The sequence below is a fragment of the Cryptotermes secundus genome, unplaced genomic scaffold (genome assembly GCF_002891405.2).
Source record: "Cryptotermes secundus unplaced genomic scaffold, Csec_1.0 scaffold49, whole genome shotgun sequence".
Taxonomy (NCBI): Eukaryota; Metazoa; Arthropoda; class Insecta; order Blattodea; family Kalotermitidae; genus Cryptotermes; species Cryptotermes secundus.
This window is the reverse complement of record NW_019744106.1, coordinates 4,376,363-4,397,932: the sequence shown is the minus strand read 5'-3', so window position 1 is coordinate 4,397,932 and position 21,570 is coordinate 4,376,363. Positions and strand designations below refer to the sequence as shown.

Sequence of the window (21,570 nt, the reverse complement as noted above, 5' to 3'; positions counted from 1 at the left end):
CATAGATTATACTAAAGAAGTAACACAGAAAAGCATATTGTGTTAATGTAAGCTGAAATGACTTTCATTATACCAGTGAGGATATCATCATCATTGTGAAGTTTTAGAATTCAAATCACTTTACTTTTGCCAAATCTGATCATCACCTGCAACGGTAACAGAAAAGCAATTGTGCATGGCTCTCTCCACTGCCCCACACCAAAGATTTTCTTGTTTATATTTCTTCAGCTGTATCTGTAAATTTTAGTTTTACCTGAAGCAAGAATTTCTTGGGTGGTCCTAATGTTGTGGAGCCTAATAATGATTTAAGAAATTGTATTTATGTTACCACTAATTTCTGGGATTTGTTTTACTGTACAGTCTGAAATGAATCTCAGACATTAATGTGAACATGGAAACATGGAACTACTGTGTCAGAATAATGGAAAAATGAGAACAAATATCTATGTGCATTAATATGGCTGTGCTGTAAAATATTTCAGAAAAGTAAAGCATAGTGCAGACATTATGGGTCAGAGGATCCAAGAGGGTGTTTCACCTGAAGATGCATGGAATATGACATCTGTAGAGCTTGTACAGTGTGCAGAGGTAAGTTCTCTTGTGGAACATTGTTAAGATAAATGTATTCATTTCTTTGCGTCCCATTTCTGCTTCAGGCCTAGACTGTCTAAGGCAATGCGTTTCATTATTGTTACATGATGCCTGAAAGTCAGAATTTGGTGTCAGAGAGGCATTGTAGATTCATCCATTCAGGAATAAGAATCCAATTAATTCAATTATTGATTCAAACCCTGTGTCTAGACACTAATATGTGACAACTCATGTAAGAAGTGCTGAATTGGATTTAATTTTGGGTTGATGGATTGGCTTGTTTGATAGTGGATTGTGACAGATGTGATAGCTAATTGTGGGGGACAACCTACAATATCTGTTAGCCGAAATTCAAGAGATATAGGCGAAACAAGGAGAAATTATGACCGGCCAAGCAAACCTGATTGCCAGCGTGAGGGCCAAAGTCTGTCCAGTACCAGCGCTAGGAATGTGGCGATGAAACACAAGGGACAAGGTGGGAGTTCAAAACGCAACTGGCAGAAGACGAAGCCCAGGCAAGGTGTGTGGGCTGCAAGAAGATACTGCATGAGGCATTCAGCTAGGTCCTGAGGTTAGAGGCTGTGAAGGAGGCAGCCGGGCCACCAGAAAGGCTGTGCGTGAACAGGACTGGAGCAGCCATGAGCCCACAGTTGAGAGGGACAGAGAGCACCAGGACTAGTCATCCCATCTACTGGCAGTGATGGAGCGTTGGCTGTCGTAGGACACTGCCAACAAGGATACCTCCAGAATGACTTCCTGGAAGGAGTTTGACTGAGACCCAAGAAATGTGTAGAGGATACAATGAAGAAGGTGCTTGCTTTGAGTATCAACCCGTCGTTATACACCCTATATGTCCTCAAGGAAGGATAATGACAGCCTGAATGCTGAAGGATGGGTAGGAGGCAAGTCGTATCTTGTGACCATTGGCACTGGAGCACCAATAACAATAGCCAGGCTAGACATCACTGCAGGACTGCCCAAGAGGGAACTGACCAGACCATACGTCCAGCAAATGGCGTCAGTGGAGACCCACCCTGTCTTGAAGGAAGCGTTAGTAGAGTTGATTCTGGGGAAGGGGTGCCCACTGGCAACTTAGGTGTTCATCAACAAAATTACAAACAACTTCATCCTGGGACTGGTTGTCTTGCATGCCCACAATGCATTCATGGATTTGAGGTGTCATATACTACAACTGGGCAATGAAGACATGCCATTATGGTGACCCATGGCACAATCACATTTATTCCCCCATATGGCGAGAACTGGCGAAGTAGTGGCGATTTGGCATGGAACAGTAGTCATCATCATCATCATCATCTTTATTAACATCCGTAACTGTTACAAAGTAACACATGGACAAGTCAAAACATGTGGTACAATCATTCAGGAATCCTTTGCCCACGGCCTAAAGGGTTCCTATGTCAACAGAGACATACTCTAATTAAAACTACAATACAGAATACAAGTACACAAATTTTGGATTTATTTTAAATATAAATAAGTTAATTTCAAGTTTATTTACCTTTATGCTTAATCGACCAACTTTAAAAATACTACTTTAAAATCAAGTTACTAAAGTAACCATCACAACCATACTCATCAAGGATAAAAACACATCATCAAATCATCATTAAGGATTTTGAGCAGAGTTTCTCTATTCATCCTGCAGTCCCTCAAAGAGAAACTCCTTCATTGTATAAAATGGGTTATCAAGTAAAAATAATTTTAATTTATATTTAAAATCTTTGAATCCATTTAATTTTCTTATTTTCAAAGGCAATCTATTGTAAGCTTTAATACCCATATTTATGACACTTTTTTTAGAGGTAGATGTGCTACAGCTTAGTACATGGAAGTCCTCTTTTCTTCTAGTATTATATTCATATAAATCTGAATTTCTAGTAGTATACAGATTAAATTTCTGAAAGTAGCACAATACCTCAAAGATGTACAGAGAGGTAACAGTTAGGATCTTTAGATCCTAAGCTGTCTTAGTGACAGCAAGTGGTGGAAAGCCTAATGGAAGCTGTGGTTAGCCTAGTGGGACCGGGTTCCAGTACCACCCACCGAGCTGGAGTATGTAGGTTGAGGAGGGTTCAACCGCTAAGGGACTTCCCTTAGGGATGGCTTGAGACCGCTGGTGGCTGAAGCAGAGTAACAGAGGTGCACCCCATAGCGAGCCATGTCAGGGAGGACTTAGTGCCATGAGATGGGAGCATTTCAACATCAGCAGCTTGGGACCAAATCCACAGTGAATGAAGATTGGGCAGTGTCCAAAACGGAAGAATAAGATCTGGGACAATATGGCGATGTGGTGCTATTAATGATGGCAACAATAGACATGAAAGGGAGGCCTCCTTGGGTGGGAGAAAGAGAACCAGCAAGACCCAAAAATGAAGCTTGTCGAACACAGACACAACAGGGAGAGTCCCCATTATTGGAAGCCATAACAAAGCAACTAATGCATGAGCATAACAGCAGACAGGAAAGACTTGGAACGTGTTGTAGTTGTTTGTAGATTGTGAAGAACAGTAAGAATGTTGTAATTTTCTGTAGTTAAGAGTGATAAACATCCAATAAATTATAAATTTAGTTATTGAAGTGTGCCCTGTGTCTGGTCACTAACCTGTGACAATAGGTTCTGCAGGAGTTTCTGTTTTTCCTCAATGTTTTCACCTATTTGTGTCCTTTGAACCAGGATGTTAAGTGTGAGTGTGTATAGCCATGTTATATTGGGATCTCTATATATATCTATATATGTAGATTTACCTTGAAAGAGGTATCTGTGTTGTGGGGTTCTTATTTATTTTTGTGGTATGTTGGTTTCTTGCAGATTTGTCCTGTTAGTGAAAATGATCCCATTCTATTTCTGGGCCAAGGAATACTCTTAGTGTCTAAAACAATATTAGCTAGCTTCTTGTTGCATATTACATAATAAGGTATATCTCCGATTCCAGGCCATCCATGTATATTTATGGCTGTCCTTATGTTCAGACATGTTCATTGTTTTCAATTCATTATGAAGGCCATACTGTTTAAAGACACTTCTCTTACAGATTTGTCCCCCATGTCTTTCTGTGTTTCGTTCAATTTTAACATCAGCAATGGCCTTAAATCATATGTGGAGTGTCAATGTTGTATAGAATCTTCTCCTTCAACCTGGACATAAACCCATATTTTTGTCATGTATCCTTGGGACATTTGCAACTATATTACCTCTCCATTCCAGATGAAAGATGCTTGTTTATCACAATCGTTATTCCAGCCTTTACCTTTGCTTACTTCCCTTTCCTAACCCACCATAAAACTGAATATGTCTTAATTCGTTTTGAGCTCTTTAAATTCCGTTTTGTTTTCATAATAAGTGCTACTGAAATTTTTATTTTCTCAAAATGTCTTCTAGCTGTCCACGTTTGTAAACAAGACTTTATGCACAAAAATTAATTATGTTGTTCTTCCATTCATTATATTTCTCTTGCTGTGGTTGCTATGAGTTTGTTCAGGCCGCACCATAGCTCAAGCGGTTAGTTGCTGGCTTCCCACCGCGGTAGCCCGGGTTCGATCCTGGGTCTGATCAAGTGGGATTTGTGGTGGACAAAGTGGCGCTGGGGCAGGTTTTCTCTGAGTACTTCGGTTTCCCCTGCCAATCTTCATTCCACCAATTGCTCCACAGTCATCCTCACCCTCATCTGGGGCTGGTACAATAGGTCAGAAGTGGCTGCAGTACAAGGGACTTAGTCCCACCCCACTAGCAATAAAAAAAAAAAGTTTATTTCTTCTGGCCAACCTTCTTACAAATCTTGAATGCATATTAGTTATCCTTTCAACAGGCTGCTGTCTAGCAATGATCGGCATGCCATCAGAGCTTCTGTGCTGGCTGAACACACCTCAGTATTAGATATAACGGTTATACTGCCGTGTTTTTGTTTAGTGACTGAATATATTTTGCAGGGTTGATATTCTTTTAATCCCAAACCTTCATCCATTCACATCCAGGCTTAGAACTGGCATTGTTGGAATTTAATTAAATGAACAAAAACATTTCATTATATAATTATTAAATTAGTTACATTTCATGGATTTATACTGTTCTGTATATTAAACAAGTGTAATGGTCAAACTTTCCTTTCTGAAGATATTATTAGTTGACATGTTTTGCCATTCTGAGTTGCTCTCTCTAATGCTCTGTTTTGTTGTGGTATTCTCAAATTTAATGCATTGTAATCTAGTAGGTAGGTACTAATGTTTGTAGGGAATATGCTGCCTTCATCCTCAAGTGAATAAAATCTAAAAAACGTCCTCTGCATAAGAATGTAACATTTCTTTGTTTTAAAAAGTTAAACAGTGTGACTGGTGAAGATTTTTCTTATTTCAATTCTTCATTCCCTTACATGTTTCGGTCTTTAGAGACCATCATCAGAGGGACATCAGTACAGTTGTAAGCTACTATTACAATATATTGTGACATGGATGGCGTGGCGGGAAGTGGTGGTCGTATGAACTCTGTGGTCTCACAAGTGACGTCACATACTCCCACTCCTTCCACCAGTACGCAACGCTCGGTGGGCGCCCCCCTCCCCCGCGGTGACGTGGCAGAGGAGCGGCTGTGTTGTTACCTAGGGATACCGCGGTTGCTACGCAGCAGGAGACAACTCTCGACAGCGTTGCTAGCAGCACCGGTAAACATGGCGTCAGGCAACAGCGGTACCTATCACATAACTGTTTTCTGTCTTGTCCATGCCAAGGCTAAATAAGGAGCAGCGAACACTATTCAATAGTGTTTAGTGAACCAGTTACTGGGGAGAGAATAACCAGTTAGTTAAATATAGCAGCCACCAAAGACAGTTGCAAGTCTAGCATTCGCTGGAGTGAATGGAAACAGTGGAAGTAATTGTGATACTGCCGATGGCAGTAATTGTGAGATTGTAAATCGTGTGATTGTAAGAGCGAGTGGAATAAATTCGCTATATTCATTACGGTGTGAAATTATTTGTTGTGTGTTATACACCCAACACGTGACAATATGTTCTGAGTGTTAAAAAATATACTCATACATATAATGTTAATAATATACGATTGGATATAAAATCGTGGTGCACCATGAACACCCACAGGACGACATCAAAGCACCCTCTTCTCAAGAATGACAAGGCAGCACACGTTTGGCCCTGTCAAGAGAAGTAATAAGAAAGAGGACATTAACCTACTTGGCTTATAATTTCTAACAAAATCTTAACAAACCAATTACAACAATTTTAATATATTAAGACAGCTGCTGTAGTTGTAAAAACTTTATATTTTATAATCAATTGTATATTATTAACATTATATGTATATTTTAACGCTTAGAACGTATATTGTAATAGTAGCTTCCAACTGTATTGATGTCCCTCTGATGATGGTCTCTAAAGACTGAAACATGTAAGGGCATGATGAATTGAAATAAGAAAAATCTTCACCAGTCACACTGGATGGAACTGTTTAACTTTATATAATATTGTTAGTGACGGACCAGAATGAAACAAATCAAATTTCTTTGTCATAGTGGTGGTTGTTGTTGTTGGTGCTGCTGTTGCTGTGGTGTTGGTGGTGATCATTGTTGTCACTATTCAGCAATGATAATAATTCCTAATAGAAGTAAAATAAACGTAAATTACAGTGTATAAAATTTGTTTTGTTCTTGTTCTTTCTTTTGTTTAATGATAATGACAACAATTTCAGCGAGAAGTAAAATAAATGTGAAAAACAGTAAATGCCACATTGCTAAACCACTTTAATAATTCCAATATTCTGAGGCCCTCCTCAATTATGCAGGCTCATGGCCGTGCCATTCTTGTGGAGAGATTTGTTGCCGCTGTGGCAGAGCTGAATGTTTCTGTTGCTCTGAAGACTGTACTGGCCCAGCTAAGGGACCTGTATACCATCTACACCCTCCTCCGCAACTCAGGAGACTTCCTTATGGTAAGATATCTCTTTGTTACGCATTGATGATAACACTTGTGTCATATTCAAAGTATCACTATTGTATGTGGTTAGAGGAAATTGAAATGGCTATAGAACTCCTTAATAAGTCTTTCATGAGACCCTTTACAGACACGAATGGTAATAAAATTTTGAGCTGGATTTTTCTTTGTAAAACTGAATGTAGAATTGGCTACTAAAATTAACCGTATCATTTTAATCTCTTTCTGACTGAAAATAATTATTACTGCAACCCTGTCATTTGTTGAAACACATCTAATACTCTTGATCTGGAATGTGACTGAATTCTTGTAATGTGCTTTGGGTGATCTTTAATATTTTGAGAAATCTCTCTCTCTTTTGTACTCTGCAGTGTGTGGGAAATACATTCCAATGATCAAAGCGGGTGGTGAACCAATGGAATATTGTACTGGTCAAGAAATCGCTTATAAAGAACATAGTGTTGATATACATTACTTTGATTCAATGTCCATAAATATTTACATTTTTCGGGCTCTTTTCTGTCTCACCATTAGATGGTTTAGAAAGTCCACATACTAGACCTACTTGACTCCCTACAGATATCATTACAACATAAAAGACTCTTTCTTCAGTGTGCGATGATAATATATTGTCAACGTACAGATCGTCTTCTTAGGAACCACATGATTATTGTAGTATGACTGAGATATTGCAGGGTTTAACAGGAATTCTATAATGTCCAATACTGTTGGCACTACTGGTTTAAGAATTCGATTTATAGGTTGACCAACCTGGCTGAATAACAGTATCATGGCAGCATGAACTAGTGTTGTTTGTGAAGAATAGGGTTCTTTGGGGTGTAACACTGTGTAGTATGGAGCCAGAATAGTTCAGTCAGGCAGTTGCCAGCAGGGTCAAGAGATTTTTCTCCTATGTACAAATTCCAGATTGGCTGTGCGGCCCAGCTGCCCTTTAATTAAGCACAGGGACAACTTTACATTTATTACAGTGTAGTTCAGTAAACTGTGTAAAAACATAAAAATTAGAATATACAGAACTATAATTTTGCATGTGGTTCTGTATGGGTGTGAAACTTGGTCTCTGACATTAAGGGAGTAATGTAGACTGAGGGTGTCTGAGAAACAGGGTGACAAAGAGAGATGAAGTGGCAGGATATTGGAGTAAACTGCAGAATGAAGAGCTTCATAACTTAATACTCTTCACCAAATATAATTAGAATGATCAAGTCAAGGAGTATGGGATGAGCAGGGCATGTAGCATGAATGGGGTGAAGAGGAATGCATATAGGATATTGGTGGGAAAGCCAGAAGGAAAGAGACCACTAGGAAGACTGAGACATAGTTGGGCAGACAATACTAAAATGGATGTTAAAGAGATAACATGGGTTGGTATGCACTGGATTGATCTGGCTCAGGATAGGGACAAGTGGAGGCCTCTTGTGAACACTGTAACATAAAATACTGCAAAGTTCTTGAGTAGCTGCACAATTGGCAGCTTCTCAAGAAGGTCTCAGCTCCATGTAGTTAATTAGTTAGTTCAGTAAAAGTCCACCAACTGTTCAGAAGATGTAATACTTCCATCTTTAGAACCATGCAGATGGCACTGCAACCCAAAAGATCATACGCTTCATAGGCACTGCAGTCAGAACCAGAGATCCACGGTGGTGTTGTTTGTGATCCTTTTGATGTGCCACAATAAAGTATTAAAGTACTTAAATGAACTCATGGGACAGAGTACAAGAAATAAGGCTGAAGTCAACCTGACTTATCTTCTGAATTGCTCATGTCTACAAGCGTGAGGCTAGTATGTTATTCAGGTGGCAGCCATTTCACAGTGTCAGAGTTAGCTGTGAAAAAATGAATGAGATGGAATGAGGCAGATATTAGTAATATGTTTTGTGAACTTCAAAATCAGAGGGTGTTTTGTAAATAAAATAGCATTGTATTGAGAGTCTTGCTGCAAACACCATGAGTCCAGTTAAATGTTCTGAAATAAAGACCACAGTTATAACCACAATATTTTTAGTTTTCCTACTTATGTTTATACATTAATCGAGGGCTGTTCAACTCATGGCATTGTGTCCATTTCTATTTCTTCAGCTCACATGAGTGTCCTTCCATTTCCCAAAATATGTCATAGGTTTTTGCCTTTATAAAAAAAGTAAATCTTATCAAAACAACTTCAGATAAAGCTCATGCTAAATATTCTGTGTAATTTTTCAGTTGATTTCACATGACACCAAATAAATAAGTTTAAGAAGTGTGGAAATATTTATGATTTAATGATTGTATGCAGCATAGATATAACCTAGCATATATTTTGTGTTTCTGTGTCTATGTGTATGCATGCATGTATGAGTGGGCACGTGTGTACACGCACATGTTTCGTCTTCGTAGACAAAGGCACAACCAGTTGAGCCATCAGATAACAACTTATAAGTGTAAACAAGTTGACAGTTTACCATTCACTCCATTATCTTAGAAACACAACTGGTCAAATTGATAGTTGATAACTAGCTGTGAGGGAGCAGTCCTAACCTGGTTTCAATAAAGAAAGCAGAATTGCTGCTCTGAAGGCATCCAGTTCTCTGGCCATACAAGGTTGTACATATACAGCAGAAACTCCTTGTCTGTAGGTGGAAGGTGAGGAAGCATTGGGTTATGGATACCTTCAGGGATGTATTGTGACAGCAGTGCGTTGTTGCACAGATTTTATTCATACAAAACTCCGCATCATATGGCTCTGTGAGCTAAGAGGCGGAGTTTCACAGTATAGCTTCTGTGTGTTCTTCCTGAAGTTTAAAGGAAGATCATAAAGTTTTTTTTTGTGATGCAGCCTGTGGGAAGTGACATCATTTATGGGCAGTAATGACTTGCATCTGAAGAATGCAGGAAGAGCCTCCCAAAAGGAATGAAAAGTGTTTCTCTGAATCATGTTCTGTTTGCTTGTGTTCAACAGTACACAGAGATGACTCCATTGGACTACTGTAATCTGCAGAACCGTATGGAGACACTGCTGTCTGAGCTGAGACCCAATGCTGTTGGAATTGTGGACGGTTTTGATTTCCATGATGACATTATTGCATCAACTCTTGGTTCTTGGGATGGACAGGTGTATGATAGACTGTTTGCAGCAGCTTCCAAGAGTCCTTTGAATCAGGACACTGTTAATGAATCATTTCATAAATACCTGAAACCCATGCTCAAATCCGGCTTGTGACATTTTGATTCAAATTCTGTACCTGACAGATTCCCTGTAAGATGTTAAAAATGAAAACTTAGAAGACAACTCATAATATTGTAACTAGCTACACCCATTCAGTGATCAGAGAGTCCCTGAGAAACTTAAAGTTCAGTACTGCATTTGCAGGAGCTAACAACTGGTTCCTCAGTGGTCAGTCTTAAGTTCTTCTCATAATGTGAACATTAAGAAGAGTTAATTATGCTATGAATCCATCAGTCATTTAATGATAGTTTCACCTTACTCATTGCTTGATTTTTAGATTACTGAAATATAATGACAGTGTTTTATATTGAGTTAGGTGGGAAGACAGATTTGATGGTGAGTAGGCAAGTGTTTGAGAGGCTATTTGAATATACTTATCAAGCATTTACCCAGAAAGATTGAGGAAAACCATAAATAGAGTCTGTCATGGAATTCAGCAAGCTGGCCAAGATTCAAACCATGTATCCTCTGAATGCATATCTCATGTCACTGCTACACTAATCTTTTTTGTTGTACCATGGTTAATAAGGGCTTGTTACAACCTTTATGGTATGCATCCTGTTTTATGTTATTTAAGATACCACCAACAATGAATAAAAACAAATGTTGACACAGTAGTGTCTATTTTGTTTCTTTTTGATTATTTGTTGTGCAGCTGTGCTGAATTATATCTATTCGTAAAGGGCTAGTTAATTCTAGTTTGTATGAATGCTGGAGTGTCTGTGGGCCATATTTGAGAGTCCATTATTGGAAATAACATCCCTGAAAATTCAGAAATGGAAATGTCATTTTCAACTTAAACCTGCAGCATTGGCATATCCATTGGGTTCACAACTTGAACTCTGTTTATATCACTGTTTGGATTGCTCCTGAGAGGGAAGATTTTTCTTCACGATAGGAAACTGCATTCAGTCCATTACAGATTGCACCTTTCAATCTCGTCTATATTAGAGGCAAGAGAAGGGGAAGCCATGGAACAGAATTCTGTATGAGGTAGGGGAATGTAGGGTATTGGCGCTCACTTATGTTCGTTACAAAAAAAGAGAGCTCTTTTTAAAAACATTTATTACATATGGGAAGAGAAAGTTGAAACTTAAGCTTGCATAAACATGAAATGATTTTATAATGGTCATAATAATTCTATTCCGACAAACGTATTTTACTTGGGCTACTCCATTTCACAGAAGCAAATATCATATTGAAGAGTTGCAGGTGACCACGGTCGCAGTTGCTACATGATATCTGCAAGCGAGAACTTGCATTTGGAAGCCACAGAATGCTAGAGAATCGTATGCCAGGGTATTCCAGTTTATAGAAAAGTCTGTCAATCAGTTTTAAAACAGGAAAGGGTCTGAAGGTTTCCAGAGCTGTCAGAAAAATATGGTCATAATTACCATGGGACTTGGGGCCAAGAATCACTAAGCTGGTAAGGGGCAGCAGCAACTTAGCATTCAGTCAGTCACCTGGTATTTAAACAGGGTTAGCTCCAAAACAGAAGTTCTGAGAGCACCCACAACCATTAGACTGAATCCCAAGGTTACTGTGCTGGCGAATCCAACAGCAATTCAGCAGTCAGTTTTCAAACATCCCTCCTGACAGTATATATATACATATATACATACACTTTGTGTGTGTGTGCGTGTGCGTGCGGTGAAAAGAGGCAGTGAGTGAGCGCCTACTCGAATGACCACCCAGTAGAGGTTGGTGACCACAAGTACTAAGGTCCGCCAGGTCAGGTCCATCCCCTCGTCGAACAGGGGGACCCACTGACAAACATAAAAATGTCTTTTTACATTGCAAATTCATCGACATTCACTGACTTCTATGACCACCATGAGACACGAACAAAATGCTCTCCGGTCGTCTGCTCTTCATACTGTGATGTTAGCAGCTGATTTGTAAATTATTTTAAAGAAGATCCACGGGGTAGATATTCAAATTAAGTTTCTTACTTATTTTGATGTCTATAAACTATCCTGTAAAATATGGAACTTAATATACAAGGCTACAAGGAGTCAAGCCAGAAAACTTAATACATGGGGGATAATCTGAGCCGTCTGTGCTTTTGGTTGGTAACACTCCGCGACTTTGCGACCCTGGCGACTGGGACTAGAACTAGAATTCATATATGAATTTTGGAAAGATGGCGGAAACTTCAAACAGGTAACGGTGAAAGTAATAAAATAGGATTACTAGTCTCCGATAAATATTATTACACAATTTTTAACGCATTTGGTATTTTTAAAATCACATTGCACGATACAGAAATAAGTTCAGCGATTCTAAATAAAGTTTTATTTTCTGCAAGCCATGAGTGAGAGTTGTGTTATGCGCGGTCGCGAAGTTTGGGTATTGATTGGGAAGTACAGTCTGCTCTTACCCTGAATACCATGTATGTAATGTCAGCAAGGACACATTTCGTGCAAAGCACTATTAAAATGTAAAATTGTAAAACGTACGAAATAGTTGCCGATTATTTTTCCTCTCTTTATTTTTACGTAACAATTTCAACAGCTGACAATTTGCCTTAACAAATATTCCGGCTTCATAAGTGTACTCTTAATGGATGTAGTAATATAAAACAAGGTGCAGTAGAATGATTGTGATTATTGATAACTGTAGCATAGCTGATTAGATATGTTCTTACAGGATATTGAAATTATTTGTATTCTTTTCTTCCAGAATCCCACCACTGGATGTGTCAGTTACACCCAAATGCCTCTGGAGGGTCGGTGTCATAAATAAAGTAAGTTTCCCATGTTGTAATTTTAGGTCACATTTGATGGCTGCAATTTATTTTGTTGCAGAATATGCCAACAGCCCCTACTTTAATGCAAGCTTCATTTAATAGATCTCAAAAATTCAGTGCTGATATTTGTTGGGAATGCTGCAGAATCACTTCAAACCATTTTCATTATCACAGCCCATTTTCCTGTGATCCATCTCACATACTATCCTCCCAGGGCCTTTATCTTTAAGATGGATGCTATTCAAGGCATTTCTCCTCTGCAGTTCTGCATGAGTGCTTTATTTTATCCTTTCAGTCAATCCATTGGTTTACCTATCATGGTAATACAAGTGAATTGTATAAATAACAAAGTTTCTTACTGTGTTATATCTTCTATTCCCCACTTATTTCATCTTTCTAGGATAAAAAGTAATAAAAATGTTAACTTTTGTTAAAAGAATTAATAATTTATTATTTTCAAGACAACATATGCAGGAATGTATCACATGTTTGACTTAGTTCATTCTGGTCTGTCACTAGTAATAGTATAAAAGATTATCAACTCTCTCACACACTGTGGTTTTCTGCAATAGGAAACATGGTTTAAGGTGCAGAAAATAGCCAAAGTTAGTAATGGTGGAACTGTATGTAGAACAGTTTTCTGATATATCCACTGGTGAAAATAATTAAATGAACCAAAGTGTCACAAATTCACATAATATTGGTGTTTTTAGATCTGGTCATTCTCAACAGAACACACAGGTGTCATCTGACACAAAATCAGCACAGAGAAGAGGTAGTTCCAAATTAATCCCATGTAGAATTGAATGATGTTTTGTGAGATTGCAGAACCAATGGAGATACATATTCCTGGCAAAATATTACTGCTTAATGGCTACTTGATTTTGGAGAGCAGATATGCAAAGTTGTCAAAGGAACTTGTTTTTGGGCACAAATTATTTTAGAGGAAGTGGCATAATTTCTGTCTTAACTGAGACACTGAACTCACCTTAGGTTCATTTCAGAGGTAACAAAATGCCATTCCCAGTTGTCTGTTACACCAGTATATTCAGCACAGTCATAGTTTGAAGGTCTTCAAACTTGACCTTTGACCATTCCTCAAAATTTGGTATTTTAATTTTAGAAAAGAATACCTATATTGAATGCATGTAACTATTATTTAAAACATCTGCAAATATCAGGTTGGGACTACAGTGGGATTGCATTTTATGAAGCTTCTCACTATAGAGATTGACTTCACCTACACTAATAAAGCAAATTAAAGAGACATGTTTCTCTTAGATTATGAAGGGTTCTGATGATGGTGTATAACAGTTGGGAGTAGTGGGTTTTGGGACATTATCTGTGGTATTCTAAAGAACTAAACATTTCAGAAACTTCACCTGTTTCTGTACTCATGTGAGGGGGTGCAGTGGTTGAGGTTGGCTCTTGCTATCATAACAGACCCGACAGAGTAGGTATCTGCTACTCCCTTACCTTAGGACAGAAACAGGTCTGGTTTCCAAAATGTTGTGGTATTTTGTGTTCTTTAGAATACTGGACGATGTCAAAAAAACACAGTCATCCTGAATTACTCTCTTAAATTATTTACATTTATTAATTTAAGTTATCATAAATTAACTATTTTCAGGTATTGAGAAGTATTGAAATTTATACAGAAAGATACCATCTTGTAGGAAATGTGCTTGTATTAAAGCTAATAGAAACTGTCAGTAAAATCTTCCAAACAGTTGAGGATGATGACTTACATAACTTACATAAGAAATGTAAGGTTCTTTCTTTATGGTTAGTGGAAGTTAGAGGTGGATGTTCTATTTCTATCCGCTCTTAATTTGTTTTTCTCTCCAGTAAAAGTGTATGTACTTCCTGCTGCAGTGCTAGAATATCTGAGTGAGGAAGCCACAGAATATCTGGTGTAACTGGATGTACGTAGATGATGCAGAGAGTTTTTGAGGATGAGGAAAACTTTTCATGTCCTTTGATTTCTCTCTGACAGTAGACTTCCTAACTACCAGTGATTGTCATGCATACATTTCACACATCCTTTAGCAGTTTTTTAATTGAGTCACATCTTGTAGAACATTAATCACACAGTTCTCTGTATAGTTAGGAGAAGCAGAATAAATTTTTATGTTAAGTAGGAGAAGCAGAATAAATTTTTATGTTAAGTGTAGCTTTCCTAACTTGCATAAATATGTGTCCAAGTGGAATCATGTTTCAAACAATCTGATGTCATGATTCTCATGCTCTGTATTTAAAGCGTCTGATTTAGCTGAAATAATTTACAAATGAATGGATGGTGGTTTGTGCATTGTTCCAGTACCAACCCTATGCTTTGTCTTGTGAAGTGAAAGAATAGTTGTCTGCAGAGTCACACAAAACCACAGGTTCACCTGCTTGTAGGTTACATTTAAGTTCTCTGAGCAACATGCCTTGGTGTTTTGCAGTGACTGAATGACCAAATAGAAGTAACATTTTCTCAAGTAATGATTCAGTGAATTCTTTGTTTGTCTTTATAATAGTTACTGACTCACCCCTGTCTTAGAATGCACTGTTTGAAGTTGATGTTTTAAATTGTATTATCAGTGAATGCACCGTCTAGTGTATTTCATAAATTGGTAGGCCCTTGATATTCACTGCAGTCAATGAAAAAAGCAATTGTCTGAGGTGGATTGTAAGTCATTGAGAGGCAGCATTGGTATGTAAACAGGTGATGCTCACTGCTTCTTGTTCAGATATTTTGCAGGCTTCCAGTATTAACGTCACATTTTGGTGAATTGTGGGAGCCGTCAGTACAGTCAGTATAGTGACTGGACCCTGTTAGGGTCAAGAATTTTCTCTTCTCCACGTTGTCCAGTCCGGCTCTGGGGTTCACCCAACCTCCTATCCAATGGGTACTGGGAAGTGGCCTCCGTAGTCTAGGGGTAACATTCCCACCTCATGACTCAAGGTACGCGGGTTCAAACCCGTTGGAGGTCATGGAATTTTTAAGGGCGGAAAAATTCAGGGAACAAGTCCTCCGGGAGGGACCTTAAGCCGTGGGTCCTGTGTCGTAGATTTACGGCACATAAAAGATCCGCATGTCTCTAGGAGACCTCTGAGCAAAATTAGGTAAAAAGTTTTGCGCCCAAGTAGTTTTCAATGCCTCCGGTAGATGGGGAAAGTATTGGGTACCATTTGCCAGTAGAGGGGCCGAACTCGCTGGCTGAGCGGGGCTGATAGCAGGCACCAGTACCAGTAGGGTAAGGCGACAGTAGAGATTAAATGGGGACGTACAATAGGCTAGTCACGCTGCATGGGGAAACTGTCATGCTGCATGGGGAAACTCACCCCCTCTAATACTGAATAACTGAACTGAATGGGTACCGGGGGCTCTTTCCCAGGGGTAAAGCGGCCGGGGCGCTAAGCTGATCACTCATCTCCAACTAGTGCCAAAGGCAAGAAAATGTGATTTTTGTTTGGTTCACATGGCTTTAGCCTTGTGAGCAAACATGAGTTGGAAATGTTTTAAGTGCTTTCACAATTCTATAGATCACATTAAAATTGATTTGCATTTTTGTCCATCTGTGTATATGCAAAGAATAATTTGAGAACCAGTAAGCAGATTTCCATGAAATCTGACACTGGAGAGTGTTACTATAGTTTGTCAACAAATTCAGTTCTGAGTAAAATGAGAATGATCTCTCTACATGAAGACCTACATATGTTTCTGCGCATACCATGAGCATAACTCATTATATGTTCATCAGAGTAAGAACTGTCTTGAACAAAGTAGTGAAGAAAAGTGAGCTCTGCTTGCCACCTTCTTTCACTCTGATTTCATGCTTGTATATTCTTTGACCTTGAAAATGGAGGTGACATATTCTTCTGAAACATCAGTTGACTTTCAGCATACTACATGGCATTATATCCCAGAAAATATTACTCTTCAAATGTTATGATGTTGATCTTAATGTTATGGATATAAAATAATAGCATTTTGGGGAAATTAATCAATTAATTCCAAATCCTCACCTTTTTGCAAATTCTTGAAAATTATTATTTATTTTTGGAAATTTGAAAATTTGATATTTCAGAAACTATAACAGACACACAGAGTAAGCATAACACTTTTTGTTTTCTTATGCACTGCATGATGCAAAAAAAACCTCAGTATGTTAGGATGAATGGTTCTTGAGCTATAAGCAGAACATTTTTTGGGGGAGGTTTTTAAATATACCCATTGAGGTCGTCTACCCTCATACTATATTCAGTTGAAATAAATGCAGCAGAATGNATATTCCTGCCAGTTTTAATATGTATTTTGTAATCAACAAGTGTGCTACGCCGGTCAAAGTTTGACACTTCTCTGACCATTATCTTCGTAACCATTCAACTTTGGACATAGGTGTTTTGGGTTATATCGGCATACTTTAACATAAGGAACACCCTCCCGAAGTTTGGTCCATTCCTCCTGGGACATTCTGTATATGGAAGATACAGTCAGATACTATTAAAATAATTTAGATTTGTACTGGCTGGCATGCCAGTGTATATTAACTGTGTGGTATACATTCTGCACCAACAAAATGCAGCACATCAGTTCACATACCCTATGTCAGGCTATTATGAAGTATTACAGGCCATACAGAGGGGCTGTCCACATGGTTAAGCCATCACAATTTATATAATTTCACTGTCATATAAGCAAAATGGATTATTATGTCATCATATACATGTATGTACTTTCTTATATGCTGGAAACTTTCAAAGTTATGTTAAAAGTCATGTAATTTTTTAAAAATACTGCAACTTTAGATAAATAATGAAGTTTAGTCCATATATTTTTTTCCAGCATTTTATCCTAATGGGTTACTGAGCTATTGCATTATTATTAGCATCAATATGCTCATGATCTTGGTACTAACAAGATGGAGCAGCTGCTCACTGGGTATAGATTTCCATGGCAGTTTTCAGGGAGATGTTTCCAGGCAGACTGATTTCTTGTTTTGTTAACATCAACGTGTCTGCCCACTTTTCTTGTCTTCTGGCACCAGATTACTTTCTTTGGGGCTATGTCAAAAGCAGTGTCTATCAGATATGTCCTACCAATGTTGATGATTTGAAACAGTGAATTTTGGAGCACATTCAAGGAATCCCTAGTGAAATCTTATGATGTGTTACATCATACATGCCATCTCAACTGAAGGAGTCACCTTGAAGGTGTTATATTCAAACAGCAATGCTTAAAACAGTCTCAGTGTAAATGAAAATGTAGCTGCCTGTGATAATAAATTGTTTCACATTGCTGTGAAAAGTTATTTCAATTAAAAAATCATCAGGTGTTTCTGGCACATTCTTTATATGTAGTTGGATGTGGAATTATCCTTGTTCTAGTTGGCTGAGTGTAAACATTTTGCTGTAATAGAATTTGAGACTACTGGCCAAGAGGACAGGATGCTTATGTGAGACTGATGTTATTCTGATATCTTATTTTCTGATAGGCAGAATTTAATTTGTCACACTTGGGTTTAAAACCAGCTTTTTTTTGCTGTCTGTGAGTGTCCTTTTGTTGGCTACTTGTTTTTGCAGGCACTGGCATGGAAAGTGAGAGGTGTTCTGTTTGGATAGTATATTTTTCTTTCAGCTAAAAGCAGTATAGATTCTTAAAGCAGTTTTCTGATAAGTATACTTGCAACATTCCAGCATTCCAGAAAATTAATTACCATCTGATAAGAAGTAAGAGCATTCTGATGTGTGTTAAACAGCTTGCAGCTGGTTTAGAATGTTATCCCATAAGCATAATTGGAGGCACCTTTCTAGTATTCCGTAACCATCTCTCTTTTCAGAACTCATTTTCTTTGGATCAAAACGTTGAAAATACAGCAAGAAAACAGGTTCTGAAATGTAACACTCCAAGTTATCCTTCACCTATTGATAGAATCCAATGTGGTAAGCACAAGCGTGCAGAAGCTCTAGGATGGACTGGCTGGAGAAAATCTTCTTTTGAAGGAAACCAAAGTTTTCCTCGTTCCTCGCGGTTGAAGCTGCGTAGAGACGAGGTTGATCCAGATACCCCACCGCCGCAAATGACTATGGAAAAAATTCGGGGTAGGTAAATTTTCTCAGAATTATTACATTCCGTGGAAGGTTTTTATCTGTACTTTGAGTCTCTTGAGGTTTCTTATTCTCTTTCGAAATGTTTTTAATATCTTTTCTCTTATGTGACTTGTAAAATTAGTATTTTCTCTTTAATCTGTATAAAATTGCCGTGCGGTGTTTTCCCATAAGTGATGTTTAAGTGGTATGTGGTGAAGGGTAACAGGTATCTGAATAGATTTCCTCTCAACAATATTTATAACATATTGAAATAATAAAACTCTCCATTCTGCATTTATTCACACATTCTTGTTGAAGTTAGATTTTCGCACCTTATTTCTGCTTGCAGAAGCTACATTCTGCAAAACATATGACAGCAGTGAGAAAATCACAAGGTATTGTGTGTGCCACAGAGATAATTTCAGGACAGTAAACCCCTGAAAATGGAGAAGAGTGTTGTTTTTTGAGGTGTCACACCATGTACTTAGGTCAAGGTTTACAGATGTTTTGGAGGAATGTACTGCCTCCATCTTCAGAGTCAAAGGGTAAATGAAGCAAGGAAGCAGCAGATTATTCTCTGCTATTTGCTTGTTTGGTCTACTGTCCAAATCCTAAGCTGGAGAAGTGTACTTTCCTTTGAAGAATCCAGAAATTTTTACCAGACTGCACAGTGCTGTGTTCCAAGAGACAGCATCCTTCTTAGTCACTGTTGTGAAATTTTCATTTCATGCATCCTGTTGTGTTACAATATTCAACCTCTTTATTAACTGTCACAACGCAACAAATATCAAGGTCAGTGCCCAGCTACGGCTCTGCTACATGTTTTGGCTATCAACAGCCATCATCAGGCAAATACATGGTTAAACATATATACACCACTGAACTTCAGTACTATTAAACTGGGTACAATACTATTAATTATATAAAACGCTTGATGTAAAAAATACAAATAATCAGATTATATAAAACAGAAGTTATATTGTAAAACAAGAATAAAATTGTAATTATTGTTTTATAACATCGAATCAGTCGTTGGTTTTGTAATTTCATATGTTCCCATGGACCAATTGGAATATTCTATATTTTTTCTTTTGTATATAAGATTGTATAGGAGGCTCGTGATGTAGATGTTAATATTAATTGTTTAGTCGGTGCCTCATCTTACAAAGTATTGACCGCACTGTAGGGAATGTAAACAACGACTCGTTGAGTCGTCGTTTACCAGCAGTTAGGCCAATCCGTGTGTGTGTGTGTATATATGTGTGTATGGGTTGAAAGCTGGCAGATTACCTCTCTATTAGCAAAACTGTCATGTCATTGTAACTGAAGACATGGTTGGAAGAAAACTGAAATTTTTATCACAGAAGCTGAGACTTTGAATTTATGCTGAATTTTTGGAAATTACACTTTTTCCACATTTATGTGTTGTTTGTCAAGTGCTTCATCTCATTCCAGAGATCCTTGATTTGATACATGATATACTTCAGTGACTAAGATAATTGAAATATATAACCCATGTCTATAATTTTGGCCTCTATCCACCTAAGCAAGCACATATATCCATTTCTGAAGGGTATCCACATCATTGGGGGAGGTTCACATTCCCAAAAATTTGTCTTTGATAGAAGTGAAAGCATCAGTCTGCGAGCAGATAAATTTTCACACAGATATGACTGAGGGATTGAACTCAGTCCAGGATCCTACCACAATACCACCGGCTTCCTACCTTCCCTATTCAGATGAAACCTCTTGCCTCAAATGGAAACCTCAGAACAGATATAACTCTTCTCATCATGTACTCAGCTCTGAAAGACACTCGTGAATGTACCCAAGCAATTTGTTCTTTAGGAACCAGCTGTTACTTCAGGACTTCTGTAACAAGACATTCTGAATTAAATTATGAAGCCACATTCTTTAAATATTTCCACGTTTATAGAGAAGCCAGGAAAATTTTTAAATAATCTTTCACCTTAGTGACAAATTGACTAGTACCAGTTCCCTCTACAGGAAAGTTCTCAGGCAGGACTTGTCACCATGTTTGGAGTTTGTAAGTAAGTTTATTACTTACCCTCATTGCAAATATCACATTACTCGTACACACTCACTTGTGGAGCTGAGCCCTTCTTGAGAAGCTGCCAGTTGTGCGTCTACTCAAGAATTTCCCTGCATTTTATGGAACCTGAAGGTTCATTACCATGTTCACAACAGCCCTCTACTGATCCCTGTCCTGAGCCAGATCAATCGCATCCTGTCTATCTAAGATCCATTTTAATAGCGACCACCCACCAATGTCTTGGTCTTTTTTCGCTTAGTGGGGGTGGAGTCCAACTGGGTCCACTCAGTACAGCGGCCACTGATTGGCCTATTGTAGTCTGCCCCGGGTGATTATGATGATGGAGAATTTGGTGGAATGAAGCTTGACAAGGGAAATCAAAGTACTTGAAGAAAACCCGCCCCAATGTCACTTTGTCCACCACAAATCCCACTTGACCAGACTCGGGATCGAACCCGGGCCGCCACGATGGGAAGCCAGCGACTGACCGCTTGAGCTATGGCACGGCCACGTCTTGGTCTTAGCAGAGGTCTTTTTTCTTCTGGCTTTCCCACCAATATTCTATATGCAGTCCTCTTCCAAATCCTGCTGCATGCCCTGCCAATCTCATCCTCCTTGACTTGATCATTCTAATTATACTTGGAGAAGAGTACAATTTGTGAAGCTCCTCATCATGCAGTTCTCTTCAACCTCCTGTCACGTCATCTCTCTTCGGTGCAAATATTCTCCTCAGCACTCTGTTCTCAAACACCCTCAGTCTGTGTTCCTCCCTTAATGTCAGAGACTAAGTTTCACACCTATACAGAACCACAGGCAAAATTATAATTATGTATATTCTAATTTTTATGTTTTTAGACAGCAGACAAGAAGACAAAAGGTTGTGGACTGAAAAGTAGCAAGCATTACCCAG

General features: G+C 38.4%; 2 protein-coding genes across 6 annotated transcripts in view; both read left to right on the top strand.

Moving 5' to 3' along the window:
• Positions 1 to 10,397, top strand: part of LOC111874346 (probable peroxisomal acyl-coenzyme A oxidase 1) — a 44,056-nt gene extending 33,659 nt beyond the window's left edge. For all 5 annotated transcript variants that reach the window (XM_023869782.2, XM_023869784.2, XM_023869786.2 and 2 more), the window contains exons 10-12: positions 483 to 588; positions 6,406 to 6,552; positions 9,514 to 10,397. In XM_023869782.2, coding sequence (XP_023725550.1) covers positions 483 to 588; positions 6,406 to 6,552; positions 9,514 to 9,774 — 514 coding nt within the window. In that variant the 3' untranslated portion in view covers positions 9,775 to 10,397. The remainder of the gene's footprint in view (positions 1 to 482; positions 589 to 6,405; positions 6,553 to 9,513) is intronic.
• A 1,527-nt stretch (positions 10,398 to 11,924) lies between these two features.
• Positions 11,925 to 21,570, top strand: part of LOC111874357 (PAS domain-containing serine/threonine-protein kinase) — a 60,904-nt gene continuing 51,258 nt past the window's right edge. The window contains exons 1-3 of the mRNA XM_023869800.2: positions 11,925 to 11,943; positions 12,463 to 12,526; positions 18,358 to 18,619. Of these exons, the coding sequence (XP_023725568.1) occupies positions 18,598 to 18,619 (22 nt within the window). The 5' untranslated portion in view covers positions 11,925 to 11,943; positions 12,463 to 12,526; positions 18,358 to 18,597. The remainder of the gene's footprint in view (positions 11,944 to 12,462; positions 12,527 to 18,357; positions 18,620 to 21,570) is intronic.